Source organism: Mesoplodon mirus, assembly GCF_964341445.2.
Source record: "Mesoplodon mirus genome assembly, chromosome: 19".
Classification (NCBI taxonomy): Eukaryota; Metazoa; Chordata; class Mammalia; order Artiodactyla; family Ziphiidae; genus Mesoplodon; species Mesoplodon mirus.
Window position 1 is genome coordinate 5,581,280 of NC_138995.1, and position 20,870 is coordinate 5,602,149.

General features: G+C 43.0%; 1 protein-coding gene across 1 annotated transcript in view; it reads right to left on the reverse strand.

The window, feature by feature from the left end:
* The window catches only part of CDH13 (cadherin 13), a 1,043,800-nt gene that overhangs the window by 364,721 nt on the left and 658,209 nt on the right, over nt 1-20,870 (reverse strand). Inside the window, exon 6 of the mRNA XM_082607144.1 lies at nt 12,114-12,258. Coding sequence (XP_082463270.1) covers nt 12,114-12,258 — 145 coding nt within the window. The remainder of the gene's footprint in view (nt 1-12,113; nt 12,259-20,870) is intronic.

Here is a 20,870-nt window from a genome sequence, read left to right on the forward strand (position 1 = left end):
ACATTGACGTAAATGGCAGCCACACGATGACGTGCATTATTGGAGTATTTTCAGATAATCACTACTGGACTATGATCTGAAATTACTGATCGGAGGGAATCAAAACCTCTATGCCTAGAAAGCTGCCATCACAAGGCATTAAGTATGTTTTTAACCTAATAAAAATATGTAATGACAAACAGACTTCAGGATGCTTTCTGGAAAGAACTCTAAGATAACAGAGGAGACAAAGACCGTTTTTGTTCCAGTAAAGGCTCAATTTTCTGATTACCATACAAAAACTGGTGGCATGAAATGCATACAGAGGCATAAGTGGCTCTGAATGTCCTGAGCAGCATAGCATAGCCGTTAAGCATGGTTTGGAGTCAAATGGTCTGGGTTATAATTCTTACTGGTTGAGTGACACCGCGTATGTCAGCTGTTATTAGGTTTGGCAACAAATACAGAGAACCCAATGTAACAGTGAGTTAAATAAGACAGAAGTCCGTTATTGTCTTATGTAAAATAATTCTGGAGACGCAGCCCAGGGTTAACATGATATTCCACAAGTAACAGAATCCAATCTCTATCTTTGTACACCTCCCTAGGACATGGTTTCCATTCTCAAAGCCACCTTACAAAGCACAGTGGCTGCACGAGTTCTAGCCATCATATCCTCATTCCAAGCAGCAATAAGAAATAGGTGGTAGGAGGAGGACAAAAGGGCACTCTCCCCAGCTGACCTGGCTCCTAACTCATCCCAGAAATCTAACACAACACTCTGTTTACAGCTCACTGGCTGGTATTTGTCACATGGCCACATCTAGCTGCAAGGGAGGCTGGACAATAGAGTTTTTATATGGACACACTGACACTGTAGTGGGGTACGTTGGGGTCTGTTACTAAAAGAGACCAGAACGGATACTGAGGGAAGAGGTCTCTGCTCTCCTGGAAAGATTGGTTTCTAACTTTAAGGTTCAATGTCCTCTTTGGAGACATGGAGATGCTCACTGTATCTCCCTCTCAGGACTCCTGGAGTGAGTCAGTGAGGTGCTGCCGAGGAACCCCTTACCACAGGGAGCGCAGGGCCCGGCACCCGCTCCTCCTCACAGGCACTCACTAGTAACTTGAGCTCCATGCTAACGGGGCATCCTTAGAGGAGGAGGTTCTGGCCATCACTCATCCCCGAGCTCACCACAAACTGGTACCGACCAGGGCTGACACTCTGCAGCATCTCCCCTCCAGACTTTAGATTTGGGCCTCATACCCGATACTCTTCATTTTCTCCATCTAGGGAAGGGTTTCTTAACCTTGGCACTATTGATATTTTTGAGCCAAATAACCTTGGGCTGTGGGGGCCATCCTGTGTATTATAGGTGTTTAGCAGCAGCCCTGGCCTCTACCCACTAGGTGCCAGTTGCACTCTCCCCTCCCCCAATGTGACACCCAGTGTGCCTGGGGAGGAGGTCAAATCATCCTCAGCTGAACCATTACTCTTTCTGTGATGTCTGCATTCACAGAACATGTTTCTTTGACAGCAGCAGCATGGGTCTCTTGGGTTATGTCTTAGTGGCATGGGTCAACATTTCATATTAAACCATGTCAAACCTACTTTTCCAAACTAGCAGAAATCCACCCAGCCATTTTCAAACGATGTGTTACACGCAGAAAACCAGATTAACTTAATTCTGCATGTCTAGGTTACTATTCAAGTCATCACCTGTGTAACCCTGGCTTATGACTTTGGTGTGAGCCAATGAGCGTGGAACCTGCCCAGCAAGACAGAGGGTGAAGTTGCAGAATTGAGAACAGAAGCAGAGGAACAGACGGCAAGCCCCTCACTGTGTCCGATTTTGACGGCCAAGGGAAGAGAACCATGAGGTCCTCCATCATTCTGAAAAGTGACCTTTCCTGAAGATACAGAGGCCAACTGCAGAAACATGAGCCCTGGCCTGCCCTCCCCATGAACGGGTGTCCCTGTTAGCAGCCCACTATAAACCAGGAACATCGCAGAAAAAAACTGTGGCACACTAAACAGAAGTGAAAAAAAACAAAAAACGAACAAGAAAATACTGAAATTCCCCAAACCAAACTTTAAAGAAATCTGTGAAAATAGCCAGGCTTCTGAATAATGAAATAGCTTTGGGGACTATGATTGATTTTTAAAAATGCAGCCATAATTAAAGCAAGAAAGCTGTAAGTCTATTAAATTTTTTTCTTTGATACTGGAAAACTCAATTCATGACCTATATTTTATAAGAACATATACTTAAAAGGGATTTTATATGCCCTCTTCCCATTGAACTCAGAATATTGAATCTCTTCAATTTACTTAAGAAGGGAGGTGGTTCTATACCTAAATTACTCAGGGCTTCTTTTAGTCTACTGTTCATATATTAAGGTGGAGTGACTCAAAGGTATTTGTATAGATGGATGGAAGCAGCCGCCCTAGACTCTGCCCTCAGAAGGGACAGGATTCTTAGTGCAACAGTGCTGCAGTAAAAGCTGGTTTATCAAGCTTTCTGCTGATTATAAATCCTTTCTAACTGACATCTGTAGACTGTCTTGACCGATGATGGCCAGCATGCCTTATGAATCTTGGAGAAGAGCTCTTCTTGAGCGTCTCCTGGACTAACGCTAGGGGGAGGATCTGGCTGTATTTGAGAAGGCAAATGCGACACACACACGTACATGCATGCCTACACAGGTGTGTATACACGTACACGCACACAAATACATACACACTCACACATATGCATACAAGGAAATGCTCCGTAGGGCAGCAGATTTGGATTGATCTTAGCATTTTCATGGGTGAAGTGGTAAAAGGACAGTGGGTGCCGTAGTTGAGAGGAAATGAAAGGGCACAGGAGTTAGGCTGAATTCGAATCCCAGCTTTATCGCCCACCAACTGTGTGACTTTGGGGAAGTAACCTAACCTCCCTGAGCTTCTGTTTCCTCGACTGTAAAAGCATTGTAAGGACTGCATTAAGGTATAGGCATAGAACCTAGACCAGCGTCCAGTACTAGAAACATTATGCAGATGGTTATCCTGGCTTCTTTCCTGGGGGGCCGGCGCCGCCTCCCTGCCCTGGTCCTAGTGAGATGCTCCCGCGGCCCCTGCCTTCCCCAAGCAGCACTGTCGCGGGCTCAGGATGTGTTTTTCACCTGCCTGCCTCACTCCCCTGCAAACTCCTCCGAGTCAGGGTCCGTGTCTGTTTCATGCATCCCTCCCTGACCCCATCCTTACTAAGCATCAGCATATCTGGTACCGAACTCGCACTCCAGAGATATTTGTTAGAAGAGGAATAAATTGCCAATAAAGGCAACATTTGTTTAAAAATCAAATAAAAAGGGAAGTTTATTGTGATTCATACTTTCTGCCATTTGGGGCTACTTGTTCATTGAATGGAATTTATTGAGGGGCTACCATGTGCCTGGAACTCTGCTAAATGCTGACAGTTGAGGATGAAAAGACAGTCTGGTCCCCTGGCCTTAAGCTTATGCCGTAGAAAGAAAATCGAAGGTAAAATCCAGTTCATACTTGAGGAAAATTTATAAACATATTAAGGTTTACAGTATTACCATAATTTCAAATAGATGGCATTGGTTACAATAATCCAGCACCATAAAGTGAGTCAATATTCAGTATTCCCCCATTCATCATGGGCTCATCGCAAAAAACTTACGTGACCTCTTCTAGTCATCTCCATTGTTCCCCCCCCCGGCCCAGGCCACAGTCCTCTCGTGCCTGGAGTGCTGACATGTCCTGGTTGCCCGACTCCTGTTCTCCACTGAGTAGCACAAGTCATATTTTAACAGTAAAATCAGACTTTACCACTCTCCTGCTTAACACCACCCAAGGGATTCCTACTAAATTCAAAATGTAATCAAAACTTACAGAGCTCTCACTCAGGGGTCTGTAAACTTTTTCTGTAAAGGGCTAGGTAAAGAATATATATATATATTTATGTATTTATATTTAATATTTTAAATATTTAACATATATTAAAAATATATATTTAGATAGTTTATATATATATTTAGGTATTTATATATAAATATATATTTTATAAATTTTAAATACATATATATTTAGGTAGTATATATTTTTGGCTTTGTGGGACATTGAGTCTCTGTCCCAACTACCCAACTCTAAGAGCGTCATGTGAAGACAGCCACAGTCAATGCTTAGATGAATGGGCACGGCTGTAATCCAATAAAACTTTATTATCTTTATTAAAAAGAAACAGGCAGCAGGACAGATTAGGCCCATGGCCCACAGTCTGCTGACTTCAGCTGGCCTATCCCCTGGAACTCACCAGGTGCCCTTCTCCTCGCTGACATTCTCCCACCACAATGGCCACCTCTCTGTCCTCCCATCTTCATTCCTGCCTCAGACCTTCACACTTTCTCATCCCTCTGCCTGGAATGTCCTTGCTTGGCCTCTTGACACCCTGGCTCCTGCATTCTCACTGGTCTCAGCTTAAACGTCACCTCTTTAGAGAGATCTTCCTTGACCTCATTGTCATTCTATCACATCACCTTGTTCTATTTTATCCAAAGGTCTTAAATTACCTTGTTTATTCCATTCATTGTTAATTATCTTTCTTTTCCCACTACAGTGCAAATGCCTTAAGAGTGGAGAGCTAACTGGTCTTGGCCACCGCTGCATCTCCAGCACCTAGAACACTATCTGGCTCATAGACCCTGCCCAATAAATTTTCTTTAAGCGGTTTTGCTGAATGAAGTGTCATCAGGAATTGAGTTGAAATAAGGGTTTCCCTAAAATTATAATTGTTTAGTGCCATTGTGGACCTGCCACTCTGCTGTATTCATCTATAACACTAAGAATTCCTGGGCTGTTCAGAGTGGATCCTCAGGCATCAGGGATGGCTTTCAGTGGCATTGTAGTCCACCGTGCTCGGTGCTGTAACAACTCAAGGACGTTTTCATTTTTATTTTGTAGCTGCTCAACTGTCACCTCATTTCCATTTTGACTGGAAATCCCCATCAGATTTATTCTTTCAAAATGTTGTAGAATCATCACTAAGCTTCTGAGGCTCCCAATGCCTCTTTACCTTCCCTTCACGTTAAACTATTGTTATTTTAATTAAGTTAATTAATACATTTTTATTTTATTTTTCCATAGTTGATGTCATAAATCCTTCTCTCTCCCAAATGGGGAGGGATGGAAGGATGACTCCCAGCCTGAGACTAAAATATATCCAGCGAATTAGTGGGTCAGGGCTATCAAGTATTTATTTTTATGAGGAAGTAACCTCCATGAGCACAGAAGCCATATCTCTCCAGGTCACTGGGTTAGCCTCAGTGCCTCAAAGACCTGACATGAATGAGTGTAAGGGTGGGTGATGGGCAGAGGGGAGACAGACACATAAGGAACAAAGATTTCATGGTTAGAGAGAAGAGTGATCCAAAAACAGTGTGGTGTTTGTGTCCTGAATTGGTCTCTAGCCCCACTGACTCATATATGAATTTAGGTGGAGAGAGGGCTACGAACAAAAATGAGAAGAGCTGTTTTCAAAGTCCCCCACATTTAAGACGCGACACACAGTTTTACTGGTTGGGTATCCTTTGGAACAGAATATAGGGCTCTAGACATCCTCCCCTGTCTCACCAAGCCCTGTGGTATCTCCAAGGCACCAGTGGGCCAGCAGCAACATACACAATAGTGTCCATCAGAAAGGGGCTGGGGTATAAAGGAGGGAAAATAATAGTGGCTACGACAAGGTTGTTGATAGGCTTGGTTTAGAGCCCCTGTAAGACATCACTTGGGGACCCCAGACATGGTTAGAAGCAACTTGGTGGACGTTCAGTTTCTTGAGTAGGTAGCAAAGTCCAGATAACTCAACACTTTTGATACTCTTTATTTTCTGGAATTTTCCTTTTGGGAAGATGTCTCTGATTAGCTTATGCAACTCCTTCATAAATTTTGTTTTATGTTCAACTGCACTGGAGTGATTTGCATCATAATTCAAACTGACACTGCAGGCCTGTTAATGACATCTGTTCCTAGGCAACTTCCCTCAGCTAAGACTCCAATGATGACTCCAGGAGAGGGGTCAGAATCAACAATTTCAGTCCTCTTCCTCGGCCAAGCAATCTGGAGAGAAGTTTAGAGCAAGGCCGTTCACAGCCTACAGACACAGTTAGTGAAGTGACCACAAGCCTTAGAGATATTGGGTATAATCCAGAAATATAAATAAATGTCCATCAGTATGCTCATATGTGAACGGAAAGACTATTGTATCTTCATGCATGAGTTTAGCCAAGATACAAATATAATCCTCTGATTAGAAGTGTCACTCCAACATACATCAAAATGTAATAAGCATATCCTTTATCCTATCAATTCCACTTGCATGTATTTACCCTAAAGAAATTGTCACAGAAGTAGAAAGAGACGTGTTCTCCCCTGTAGAACTGATTTTAAGTAGGGAAAAGTGAAAACAACTTAAGTCAACAGGGGATTGGCTGACTAGATGATGGTAGATCCCGACGCCAGCTGCTTAAAACAGTGATGTGTCGCTTGATGTTTACTGATTTACAGAAACGTCCATAGGACACTGCAGGGCGAAGAAAGTGAGCTAGAGAAGAGCACGCAGAGCTCCATTTCTATGAAACTGTGTGTGTGCATCCCTGTGTGTGGAGGTGCCCAGGGAGAGCCCTAGAACCATGCTCCCTGAGGTGGCAACTGTGGTCTCCTCCGGATGGTGAGACTGGAGGGTAATTTTACTTTAAAAAAGCTGGGGAAGAAAGTGGAGTCTCATTTTTAAAAGAAACTTATCTACTTAAGAAAAAAATAGCCCCGTGCCCACTATTCCAGAAGCTCACAGGACTTGCTGGAATAGCTGAGAATGGAAGAACCTTTGATGTGAAAGTCTAAATACCAGCAGAGGAAAACCAGAGATCTGGTGGACCAAAAGGCCACATGCAATTACTGCAACAAGTAAACAGGTGACCAGAAAAGGGACTCTACCACCAGGTCATACCAACAAACTGAGAATTCATGCTAAGCTAGGTCTCAAATACCAACCTCAAATATCAAAGCCATCTTTATTTGGCTCAAGCTGTTTTAGAAAACATCAACTGCCGAGCAAAGCTGAGCTCCTGGGACAGCCATTTGTCCCAAAGACCACTTGATCGGCTGCTTCCCTCATGTCTGCCATGGTAGGACTTGTTTAAAAATTAAAGTAACTGAGACTTGAAGAACAGAAACTCAGGTGGATCCCAGAGATAAAATAAAAGACAAAGCCCCCTGCTCTCCTCATATCACCTCTTCAGGGAGGCTGGCTTCCCTCCCTCCTAGGATGAGGGGTCCCTATGGCTACATTGCCTTGCCCACCAATTTCAGTTCTGATTTATCTGTTGCTTGTCTCCCTGCTTGGCTCTGCAGACCAGGAGAAAATGAGCAGCATCTGGCAGGTCCACAGCTGGACCCTCAGAGCTTAGAATACTGCTGGTACAGAGTAGATGCTCAGTAAAATTACTGCATGGAAAAAAAAAAATAAAGGGAGCAAGAGAGGGTACGGGTCCTCGGGCTCTCAGAAGTTAGAAGATGAGGATTTAGCTGCTAATCCCTGCCTCTGTCTATTCAATAGCCTCAGGAAGTGTCAGCACACAACTAAGCAGTGGGTATCTCTCAGGACTCAGAACACACACCTCTAGGTCCTGTGGTCCTGTCTTCTCTCTAAGGAGAAAGGTCAACGTTACATTCATCTTTCTCAGTTATGTAGTTTGAGGACTAGGATATTTTCCCCATTATCTCCCTCCCCTGATGTATCTCAAGCTGCCCCACCTGTCTGGGTGGTGGGCTCCCTTCTCCCAGCTGCCCCTGCTGACAGGCAGGGTGGCCAACAGCATGGAAGCAACAGCATGGAAGCAAAAGTCAGCTCCTGTATCTTGTTGGAAGGTTGCCCCTGAGCTTCTGGAACCCAGCTTGCTGAAACCCTGCTTGTGGTCCCAGCTGACCGAAAGGGTCTGGGAATTAATTAAAGTCCCTCTGGGGAGAGCTCTTAATGGATGTCTGCCGGGCTTGCGGGATGGATAGCCCAGCTCCCTGGATCCTGAGCTGGGCTAACTCTAACGTGTGTGTTTTACGTCATTTCCCAGAGCCCTCTCTCCCTAAGGGATCAAGCTCAGAACTGCCTGCGCTGGTAGCTGGCTTAACGCAGCACCTGAAATTGGCCTGCTTCCCTTTCCTGCAGCTCTCCCCACTCACAATCCTGTACCTGGCAGGTAAACCACCCGCCCTCAGTCCTCATATTAGGGTCTGTTTCTGGAAGCCCGGCACACCATTCCTCATGGATAGCCCTTCTCAATGGTGCCCAGAGGACCACCAGTGGCAAAAAACACTGGGGAGCTGGTGCCAGCAGGCGCTGCAGGGCCCTGGTGTGTGTGTCCTCCAGAAACGTCAAGGGTCCCAGCCTCTACCTACCCCCTACTCGTGAGGTCTCAGAATGCATTGGGCATTCAGAAAACATCACACTCACACGGAGCTCTGGTTTTCTTTGAGGAACAGCCAGGGCCTGGGCGTGGGTCCCATAAATCAATGCCTTGCAACTCCACAAAAGGAACAGTCCGTAATCTGCAAAGTTCAAAAACTATTATTTTCTGTTGATCTTCCTTCATCTAGTAATGATTCCCCAAAATAATAGCCTGGAGTTTAGTGCTGACCAGCCAGAAATGGCCTCCTGTCTGCACATACAGATAAATATGGGTGACCTTCCTCCATGATGGACTGGTGCTGATGGCATCTGGGTACACTGCAACATGAAAATCATGCTTGGTTGGTTGGGAGATGGATGTTCCTTCACACAAACTGCATGTCTTTTTGCCTTGCCTTCCCTAAAGGATAGGCCGCCAGAATAGTAAGAATAATTGGAGCATTAACAATACAGTGGCATTTCTTGAACACTTAATATATTCCAAGCATTAAGCGAAGCACATTGCCTAATCTACTCATTGCATAGAGTTTTCTAAGGTAGGTATTATTCTGCACCCACCTCATCTACAGACAAGGTGACTGAGGCTTCTAGCAGGTTCAGTAACCTGCCCACAGTCTCATCTTGTTAAGAAGCCGGGCAGAGCATCAAACCCAGCTCTAGGCCACAGTGCTATGTGTAGGACCAGCTACATAATTTTTGGGGTTCAGTGCAAAATGACAATGCAGGGCCCCTTGTTGAACAATTATTAAGAATTTTAAGATGGTGACAACAGAGCATTAAACCAAGCGTGGAGCCCTTCAGAGCCTGGGGCCCTGTGAGGCTGGGCAGGTCCCACCCCACGAAGCTGGCTCTGGTTATGCGGATGCAAAAGAAAGTGATGTGAGTGATGAAAAGGGCTCCCATGTTTAACATCGTTTAACCCTAGAGACGGAGCAGCGGCTCACATTAAATGAAAAGTGACTCAAGGAGCCTGGCTCTTTGGTCAGAAGAGCTGGTTATTTTACCTCAGGAGCTAAATCAAAGAGTCTGGGCCTGCAAAGAGTCTATGTGAGAGAAGGTGCCCAAGAAAGAGCCTGTGCCTTGAGGCCAGATGCGGACCCTGATTCTAGCTTGTCCACCAGCTGAGGGACATCAGGCAAGTTCCCAGACCCCTTTGAGGTTCAGTCTTCTCATCTGTATCATGGGAAGAGAGGTGCCCAGCCCTCAGGGCAGAGTGGAGGAAATGATACAGTGATAGAAAGCTGTCAGCACACAACAAGTGCCCACCTAAATGTCGGGATCATTCAATGGCTATTTTCACCGCGAAGTTTGTGGGTCAGTTCAAAGAGCACATGATTTGAAGGTTGACGCTGCAGGTTGAGTCCTGAACACTGTCCCCCATCAGTCATTTGTGTGAACTGGGCAAAGTCAACGAACTCTTTCTGGGGTCAGCATCCCCCTCTGTGAAATGGATGTGATACAAGGTCTACAACACATAGGATTCCATAAGCCACAAACGAGAAGGCCATTGTGGAAACAGAAGAGGCGATCATTTCTCTAGCCTGTCAGAGCTTGTTGTTATGACTTACAAGTGGCTTAGGTTGGGAGGGGACTGGAAAATGGGTCCCACCTTCTTTCCCAGCTCCCCACTGTCCTCGCAGACGCTTTGGGGGCCATCTGCCTGAGCTCTCCCACAGGGTGCTAAGTAATCTAAGTGTTTTTTCCTCTAAAACTTTTCCACAACATTTCCATATTTTTGACCTCAAATTTGACTGACTCCATGTCAATTTCTGCTTTATAGTCCAACCCAGAGGGTACTGAGAAAGAAAACAATGACTCAGGCCAAATTCTGCATAGCTGGAAGAAACTACTCCATACAGATATACAAGTCTTTATGTATTTTTATAGGATAATACCAATCATAAATAGAAGTTTGAGGTGATTTATGTTTTGCTGGGTATGTGTCCACCCTAACTGAACTGCTTTGTGCTTTTAAGAAATTCAACACGCATAAAAGATTCCCTTTTTCTTTGAAAATACGATATGTATACAAAGCAATAAAATTTGAAATTTCTTTCTCAAGCTTTAAAGAAGGGCACAGTGGGAGAAAAACTGGACATCGTCTAATCATATACACACATAATATACAAAGACATATACATGCTCACAGCTGACTCGGATGTAACCACTGTCATTTACATTTAGAACACTTCCTGCCCATCTCGAGTTCCGGTCACTCACATTCAGGGCCCAGGTACCACAGATGGAAACTGGGAATCATTTTTCTGCTCTGCTCAAACTCCAGTCTCTTTAACAGCTTTCCCTATCGGTTCTCGTAACTTGTTCTGCACATCAGCTTGTTTAAGAAGATTTCCATAAGCATCCAACCCAATTCTAGGGTGTGTCTCACCAGAAGCCAACTCTGCATCAAAAGCAGCCCACTGAGCGGTACCACGGGGAAGGTCTGCCCTCAAGTGACCTGACCCACCTTCACCTGCCCGCTGTCCATCTCTCCAGGACGCTGCCCCTAAGGCCCTCTCTTTTTCACAGAATGCATTCAAATCCCGGAAGGGAGAGGGTGCTTCTGCCCCTGGGGATCTAAGTGATGAAGTGCACAAAGGCCCAGCTCCTCAAAGCTGAAGGGAGCTTTTAGGCACCTTGCATACAGTTATTCACCTGGTAGTCTAGGCAGGTTGCCATGACAATGCTTCCGGAGCCTCCAGTATCTACAAGCTATTGATACATCCCGTCCATTCAGTAAAGGGGGAAAAAGAACCAGCTAAAGCAGCCCCTTAGCTTCCATCTCCCATCGGCGAGGAGTGACTCCTTTGCTTACAGCAGTTGTTTGGCGTAATCCAGACACAGCAACACTGACACTCTTCATGTGGCATCTTTTCACTCAAATGTATTTGAAAGCTTAAAATCAAAGTCCAGCCTTAAAATAGGGATTTTTCTACTTTGCTCTTCACTTTCTCAAGCATTATACTCAGGAGTGACCTCTGCTGCTGGTCATGGAATGCTTTAATTAGTAGCTATGGGCCAGAAAAAGGAGCTCTCAATTCTAAAACCTTCTGTGATAGAAAGGTTAAACATGGGGAAAAGATACCAGAAGTTCCACAGTAACCTTGAGTGATTTCTGTAACACTAGGTACATGTATTGCCAGAGAGAGAAATAAAATGCTTGCTTTTGGCCCTTTGACCAAAGAGAAAAGTTTTCTCTATCCATGTCTTCTAAGGAAAGGGGAAAAAAAGGCCTACCCATTTTCCCCAAATGGTTCTTATTAAAACGCACTTATGAAGAGAAATAACTGAGGAGCTTGCAGTGGGGACCTTAATTTTCTTCAGAGTTCCACTATACCACAAGCTCAGCCTTGGGCCCTCAGAAGGGTGAGCTAGACATTTACATGGTGTCCGACATCAGCCATACGTGGGAGACCGATATGTTGGTCCTCCTTTGAAGGGTCACCTTTGGGCACAAGGGAAGACATTTTCCTAGTCTGCAACACACCAGTCATGTTCTGAGTTGCAGCTTTCCAGCTCTTGCTGCTACCCAGGGAAATAATATGTCAGTGCTGATGCATACCAACAATAAGTCAGAGCGGCAATAAAACAGTCTCCAGAAGCCCCAAAGATCACAGGATGCCACTTCCCAAGCCATTATGCGAACGGTAAGCCAACCTAACATACCTGTAGGTGACCCCTCCATGACGTGGCCGATGTAAGGGCCTTCCTGAAAGATGGGTCTGTTGTCATTCTGATCAATCACGATGACGTCCAGAGGGACCGGCCCCTCGAGAGTTCTACCGTTGACATCAATGGTCTCCACGAGTAGCTATTGGAGGAAAGAGATTGGGGGAGAAAGAAGGCATTCATTCATTATGAAAATTGAAGTCGGGTTCTCTGGAGAAAGAAAGGAGGTTATATCAGCAATTTTATGAGCCCTTGGCAATATTCAAACGTTGGTCTCAATGGATAATCACCAGGACTAGAATAGAAACTAAACATTACAGAATAAAAGACAAAGATCAGTTCATGTTAAGTCCCACTTGGGAAATTTACAATTAATTCATCAAATCTGCAAAGGAAGTCCAAAAAAAAAAAAAAAAAGGAAACACTAAACACCAGCAATCAGTCACAGCTGAGAAAATATGCTTACATTGTTTCTGTTTTTCCAACATCATTATGCTTAAATGGAATGTTATGCTAATAAAAAGAACTGACTAAGCAGTTATGAACAGAGTATATTAAGAAATAACCGGAAGTGTTTATGGTAATACTGGGGAGAAATTCAGGGCAGTAAGTATTTATAGAGAACCTTCCTGAGGCAAGGAAGGTGCTTGCAGGGGTCCTGAATGAGACCTTGGGACTCCTGCCCACCAGGCCTTTATAATCTAGCAGGGATTTCACAATTCCATATGGAACTACCTTCAGATCTCAAGGCTGAAGAAAATAGCATAGAAAACCCAGCTTTACTGTTGCATGGTAACAAGGAATTGTGTCGTGGCTTTTCCAGTGAACCATGCAGACTTTATGCTCTCATTTCTGTGCCTGATACTTCCTTGATTTAACTCAGGGGCCACAGTGACACTTCTTGGATATCAGTGGTGGTCCCTGCATTGGGACCCTGTTGAGCATTCCTGTCAGAAAAGGTCTCTGTAGCTGGAATCCTTGGGAAATGGTCTCTGCAATTGGAATCCCAGCACAACTTCTCACTAGTCATGTGACCTCAACTCATACACTTAATCTCTCAGTTTTATCATCTGTAAAATGGGTTCATAAAACACTCATTATTAGGGATAATGGTAACCAACATTATCCAGGGCTTACCGAGGCTCTCTACTATATTAACTCACTTGATATTCACAGTGACCCTATGAACCATTTCTGAGGAGGGAATGAAGCCAATTGGAGGTTAGGTGGTGGAGTCTGGATTTGGCCCTGTGAAGTCAGTCTCCAGAGTTTACATTTTAAACTGTTATAAGCAATGTTCCTAGATCACTTTATATAATGCCTGTTCTGTAACTCATCTCAAGGATATTAGCTGTTGCTACTGTTGTTATCACCAATACCGTTGTCAAAACTAGCCCTAATTAGGAAAAGAAAAGAGAAACACGTTTGTTATACCCTACCTGAATGTGTTACAGACTGGTTTCACCCTTTGGAAAGTCACATGGCAACATTCACCGAATCTATGAAGGACTCACATACTGTGTTCCATCTGGATACCACTCTGGGTTCTCTTTGAGACAGGCTGCACTACATACATGGAAATACTTTCTGCAGTGTTATTTCTAATAATGAAATTACACTGGCGTCCACTAAATGTCCAGTGCAAAAAAGACGAGTTGAATGAATGTGTTTGTAGCAAGATACTAGAATACAGCCATTAGATAAAATAATTATTCAATTCTGTTGATCTACTTAGAATACTGTGTGAAAACACAAAAAACAGCATGTGTACTATACGTGTGTGATTTAAACATGTGGACAGAATTTGAAAGTAGTAAGCAAACATGAAACCAGGTATACTTGGGTAGAGGAATTTGTTTTTCATTTTTTCTTTAACACTACTTCATCCTTTCACTAACAAATTCACACACACACACACTTCGATTTCTGGGGTAGATAAAATAATGCATGAGTACCTTAGCTAAGAAGAAATTAAATAGGCAGAGCCTTTTAACATCTGCACACAAAGGAGATCTTACAGAGAATGAGCTTTTATGCTGATTTTTAAAGCTACCACGAGAATACTGCTAAACGAAGAAAATAAAAATCAAGCTTTGGGAGCAATTTCCTGTAATAATGAAGGTCCGGCCTTTTGTCCTCCCAAAATTGCCAAGAACTTGACTTGGCCTTCATTCTGATCAAATGTATCTCCTTAGTGTCTGTCTTTCCATTATGTTGAGCTGGATCTAGAGTCTGCCCCACCCAGTTCTGACAGATCTGCGTATTTGGCAAATGTGAATTCTGTTCCTCTGTCTTACTTGTGGCCTATGATGCTAGCCAAGTCTTGTAGAATGTGGGGGATTAGGATTCAGATCCAAGATATGTGGTGTCTTTGGCTGAAATAAAGCCAAGTCCTTGGCTGTTTGGGGTGTGAATTTTAACCCAACTCCTACTGCCCAGTTTTCAAAGGGCAGCTTCATTCAGCCTTTGCTAGAGAAGGCAGAACTATTTTATATTTAAATAATTTAATCAAAATATTCCAAAATGTCATTATTGGAGGCAAGGATTTTTTTTAACATCTTTATTGGAGTATAATTGCTTTACAATGGTGGGTTAGTTTCTGCTTTATAACAAAGTGAATCAGCTATATGTATACATATATCCCCATACGTATACATATATCCCCATATCTCCTCTCTCTGGAGGCAAGGATTTTTGAGCAACTAGGAAGTATGATAAATCCAGTGTCATGTTAATCATTTCACTCTAAACTTTGCCCAGAGGGTGGTCCTTCTCCCAGGGATCAAAGCAGAAACTCAGAAGCCACCCTCTTCCCCAAGTGAGGCCTTCTATCCCCAGCCACTCCATCAACGAGTCGGGTCTACACTGCTTGTTCTGTCTCCTGAATTTGTCTTAAATCCACCTTCTTCTCTCCAAATCCATCATCACCTCCAGAGATTAGCTTCTGACACTTCCCACCTGGGCCACTGCAACAGGCACCTAATGGGTGCCCCTGCTACTAATATTGCCTGCCGTAATCTATTCTCTAAGGGGTTTGTGATGGTTAGTTTTATGTGTCGACTTGACTGGCCATGGGGTGCTCAAATTAGACGTTATTTCTGGGTGTGTCTGGATGAGACTAACATCGGAGTCTGTGGACTCAGTTAAGTAGATGGCTCTCCCCAGTGGGGGTGGGCACAGCCAATCCACTGAGGGCCTGCACTGAACAAGATGCAGAGGAAGGAGGGATTCGCCCTTGTCGTCCCACCTGAGTGCTGAGCAGGGGCCTCCGTTCCTTGCTGCCCTCAGTGGTCTTGCTTCTCAGGCTTTCAGACCCAGACTGAAATAAGCACCATCGGCCTCCCTGGTTCTCAGGCCTTTGGACTTGTACTGGATCACACCACCCGCTTCCCTGGGCCTCCAGCTGGCCCAGGCAGATCCTGGGACTTCTCAGCCACCATAATTGTGTGAGTCAGTTCCTTCTAACAGAATCACTGCTTCTGTGTCTCTGGAGAAGGCTGACTAATACAGGCCTCCAAAGTGTCTTTTCAAAATTTTTATTTATTTATGTCACCCCAGAATGGACACCTCTCAATCGTTTCTCGTTCCTCTTACGATAACAGCACATTCCTTTACTGTGACAAGTCTCTTTTATCACCTGGCCCCAGCCCACTTCTCCAAACTCATTTCACATCACAAGAGAGCCCCTCTGTTTCTCATTATCCAGCTACACCAATCTTTCTTCAGTTCTTCCAACTCAGCCCATTCCTTCCCAGCACAGGTATCTTCATGTGCAACCCTCCTAGCCGACATGAGCATCCCATCTGCCATCTGGTCAGCCCCCATCCATCCTTCAGATCTCAGATATCACTGGCAGAGAATATCCTTCATTACCGCTCCAGACTACCTCAGGTGTCCGTGGTTGACACTCCCATGGCACTGGTACCCTGCCTTTATAACACCTTCCATAACATGTAATTGCTTGATTATTTGTGTGACAATTCAACTAATGTCTGCCTCTCCGGCCCCATCAAGACAGAGGTGGGGTGGGTGTTCAGGCCCAACAACGAATCCCCAAGGCTGAGATTCAGTGCCTGGCACACATCAGGCACCTGACTCATCGCTGACTGCATAGAGCCCTCCTCAGAAGAGGCAATCCCTCTTTAAGAGACTGGAGTCCAAAGTTTTGGCCTCAGCTTTGACCATCTGTCCTGTCTCTCCATTCCTGGCACACAGGAGCTGACCGTCAGTCCCAGGCTCCATGGACCGAAGGCCAGCTGACTCTGTGCAGTCTTAATTCATGAACAAGAACCACAGCGGTAAACAACACCCAAGTACATTAAACTGATAACTTGCCTTTTGAAAGAAGGGAACTAACATTTATTTGGTGTCCAATACATGTCTGGGCTTTTTATGTGTTGCCTCATTTGGCTCAAAACCACCTGGAGAAATACCCATTGCAGCAAAACTCAGAGAAATTTAAGGACCTGGTCTATGGTCAAAAGCTAGTTTGTGATCCAGCTGGATCCAAACTTAGATCTGACTTGAAAATTTGTGCTGTCCCCCACTGTGCCCTTGTTTGCTAAATGCTCTTTCATGGACTTCCCTTACATTTTAAAAATTCCTCTTTACTAACTATGTTATTTAATAGTTTTGCTGTACAGAGATTGTGTTTCACTGATGACTCCTCCAAGGCAAAATTATCCATGAATTCAGGGGTATGGTGAGCTTATTTAAAATTTTTCCTAATACACATGAAAATACATAATAAAACACACCATGAGCCTTTATGTATAATGTGACACCCTGCCACAAGTGACAGGTTGGGAAATACTATAGCATCAGCCTAGCTACAACATGTTCCCTTCTGAAATGTCACAGACTTTCTGAAAAGACAAGACTTGGACCTCTTATAATTGTAGCTCTCAAATGACCAAGATGAATAAAATGGGGAGGGGAACAAGGTATGAAAATCACTCTTAATCTGTTTAAGGCAAAATTACTTTATGCAACACTGGAGACCCACATGAAGGTACCACATGAAGGTACCACGTGAACTAATCGCTCCACTTCAGGGGCCGTGGTAGGTGGACACCAGGTCACTGAGTCCTGTGTGTAGGGTGAGAGGGAGCTTGACCTCTGAAATGGGGAGGAGGTGGTGAAAAACCACAGGAGTCAGAATGGAAGCTACGCTGCCAGAGGAGCTCTGGCTGAAGCACGTAGGGTCCCCTCGGCCACCGTTCCTGAACCCCACTTCCTAGGTTCTCGATTCTCCTTCCATATCCTGGGGGTGTCTCCACCAGAAGTGGGAACTGTCAAGTCACAACATGCAAACTGATGACTCTTCAAACCAATTACTGCACCATAATAATGGAGATGGGCTGTGCACATGCGTAGACAAGAATCCCTTAAAAAAACAACGCAACACAAACCTAACGAGCCAAATTACAAAGCACGTACAAGCACGCTAGCCTTTGGTGTCACAACAAGCTATTAACATCTTGCCCTTCATTTGGCTTATTCTCTTTGCTCTGTTTATGAAAGACACAATTTAGTCAGACAAAATTTGATACTGTGATCTGATCCAAAGGGATGAACTGATGAAAAACATGCTACAAGGTTTTTTGGGGGAAGGCCAAAATGAAGACACTGGCTCTTAAAACACAATGTTTTTTCTATGAGATGACCCCAGTAACATGTCAAACCTGGACCAATGAGGTAAGAAACAAAGTGTGAGATACACAATCTATAGACTCATGAGTCATTTTGAAGTAAAATAATTTAGAAAACACTTCAGTGATCTTTTTGAACTCTGATAATTCTGCTTCGGGCTAAATATTCAAATGAAGTAAAACATACACAGCATAGTAAATTACTTATTTGAGATGATATAGTTAAACTACTGGTTATCAGTGGAATGCGTGTGTGTTCACATGCTTTTCAACCATATGTTTTTACATCACAGAAAATGAAGAGAACTTATGAGCTATAACTCTAACATAATGTGACTCAGTTTCTCTTTTGGACACAGATATGATGTCTCCTACCCAAATGAGTAGATGCCCTCCAAGTTACCTCTTTGGGACATTAAAACATTTTCCAACGTGGATGCTGCTTTGAAATACTTGTTTAGGAAATTCTACTTGAACCAATTTGTAAGTCAAAAAGATGGGCCTTGTTCCTTTCATTCCAAATACCATCTTTTATAATAAGAATAGTTATAATGCTAGAAATGCAAAATGATAACTAGAAGTTCACTGCATTCAATTAGGGATATACAAATGTCTAACAAGTATTAGACATCTCCAGTTACGCGTGACTACAAGTTTAGACATACAGATTTACACAAAACCTTGAAATAAATATGAAAAATAAGATGCCAGCATTTGCCTCCATAGAGGAGAAGGATAAAGAAAAGATGAGACTCAATGACTATGAAGGTGCAGTGAAATAAGTAAGCACCAGGTTCCATGTTAGGGGAATCTAAACTTGATATGATATTCCTGGAAGGCAGCTGAAACTATGTCCTGAGAACCTCAAAGATGTTCCTAGCTTTAAAAAAAATTCCATAAAAATTCTATGGAGATAAAGAATCCCACAGAGGTTTTGCATAAGTAGGCTACTGTGAGATTATTTATAACAGATGATCTCCAAAATTAAGTGCCTCGAGTAAAGAAGGCACTGATCGATATTTTTATTGAATTTTTGTTTGCAATTCTCACACCCTCCCCACCTACCAACATCTCATAAAGACCAAACAAGCGTTTTCCACCAAAGACATCCTCACCGATCACTGAAATTACACTAGACTTTGAATCAGAAAGCCTGCCTTCAAATTTCAGCTCTGTTACCTATAAAGTGGCTGTGGTTGGCAGAATAATGACCCTCCTAAAGTTTTATGTCCTAATCCTGGAACCTGTGGATACGTAAGGTTACTTGGCAAAGGGGAATTAAGGTTGCTGATCAGTTGACCTTAAAACAGAGAGATCAGTGTGGATCGTCTGGGTGGGCTCAATGTAATTATGAAGGTCCTTAAGAGAGAGGAAGAGAAGAAAGTCTAGGTGATTTGATGTGAAAAGGTACTTGACCAGCCACTGCTGGCTTTGAAGGTGGAGGAAGAGGCCATGCGCCGAGTGTGAGTAGCCACCCAAAGCTAGAAAAGCCAAGGCCTGCTTTATAGCCTCCAGAAGTGAATGCAGGCCTGCTGGCGTGTGGTTTTAGTCCTGTGAGTTCCATGTTGGACTCAAAACCTACAGAAGTGCATGATAACAAATTTGTGTTGTTTTGCATTGCTACAGTTGTGGTAACTTGTTATAGCAGCAATAGAAAATTGATACTGTGGCCACATCATTAATTGTTCAAACTGGAACAACTTTTAGAATGAAAGCAGGTACTATCAACAATTAAGCCACAACAACAGGTGGAAATCAAGACTGTCCCAGGCTAACTGGGTCACACGGTGAGCCTGTCTTATTAAGGAACTTCACTTCTCCATATCTAAGTTGGCGCATGTAACAAAGATGTTTAGAATATCATTTTTCTCTTTGCTAAAGGAATAAAAAGATAAGCGAGTGTGTGTAGCACACACATAGGAGATTCTAAACAAAGCTTTGTTAGATCAGATGAGGTTTGGCGACTTGGGCATTTGTTCACTCCCAACAGACCTTTCTTTAGACTTTTGCAAATGTGGATACAGTACCCTCGATTCAATTCTTCTGTGTCAGCCATTACCCCTCAAAATTGCTTTCCTATTACACTAATCTAGATTTCTCTTTGACACCAATCATTTGCATATTCAAGTTATTTTTCTCAGCTTTATTCATTTATCGAAGTTGAATCTCATTATGGACCAACTCCTGGAGAGTTCCCAGGGAAAAGATATTTTTAGCCTTTTTAACATTCCACCACCTTCATTTACACAGTTCTGTGTGTAATCTTCCCCTTTATGGACTGGATGTGGTGTTTACAGCTCCCTCAAAAAAATGATCAAAGGGGTGATAAAAGTTTCCTACTTGTTAGATTATCAATTAAAGATCTTGATACTATTATCAAATGTTCTTTGAAAAGCTTGCTTTGCTTAGAGCCATAGTATTTCTTTAGTGAATGTGAAATTTTACTTTTAAAGTATGTTTTCCACCAAACATAATGAAAACACTTTTTTTTTTTTCTTATGAATGTATGCTCACAACCACGCTGGACTTTGAGGGCATTTTTCTATTTAACTTTTGAAAGTAACTTTAATTATGTGGAAGAAATCTATGCAGATATTCAAAATAATTTTATTGAAGCAGCCTGAGTAAAGTCCCAGTGAATATCCTCTACCCCAAGAGGGGACACAGGCTGAAAATTTTAATTGGTTCAAGTAGAATTTATATAAATCATGGATGTTGGAATCATGCCAGATCCATTAAAGATATGTACAAAGGTTGAGGGGATTTTCGTGCAAAGATGACAAATATAATACTTTTAAAAACAAAGCTGTAGGAGAAAATTATGGGTGATTTTATTTTCACTTGCCCTTCTCCCTTCCTAAAGTGAAATTCAGAGGAATAGAAAGCAATGAAATATGTTTCTTTCTTTCTTTCTTTTTTTTTTTTTAGTTTATAGATCTGAAGTCATTTAGTTAAATAAGTATTAAAATGTTTTATGAAACATGATTTTCTTCAAAATTAAGGTTGAAATATAAAAATTTAAATTATAGCCTAATAAATCCAGATGGATTAAAGTATTAGGAAGAAAAAAGTCTATTTTTTTGAATATTTGAATGTTTATGTA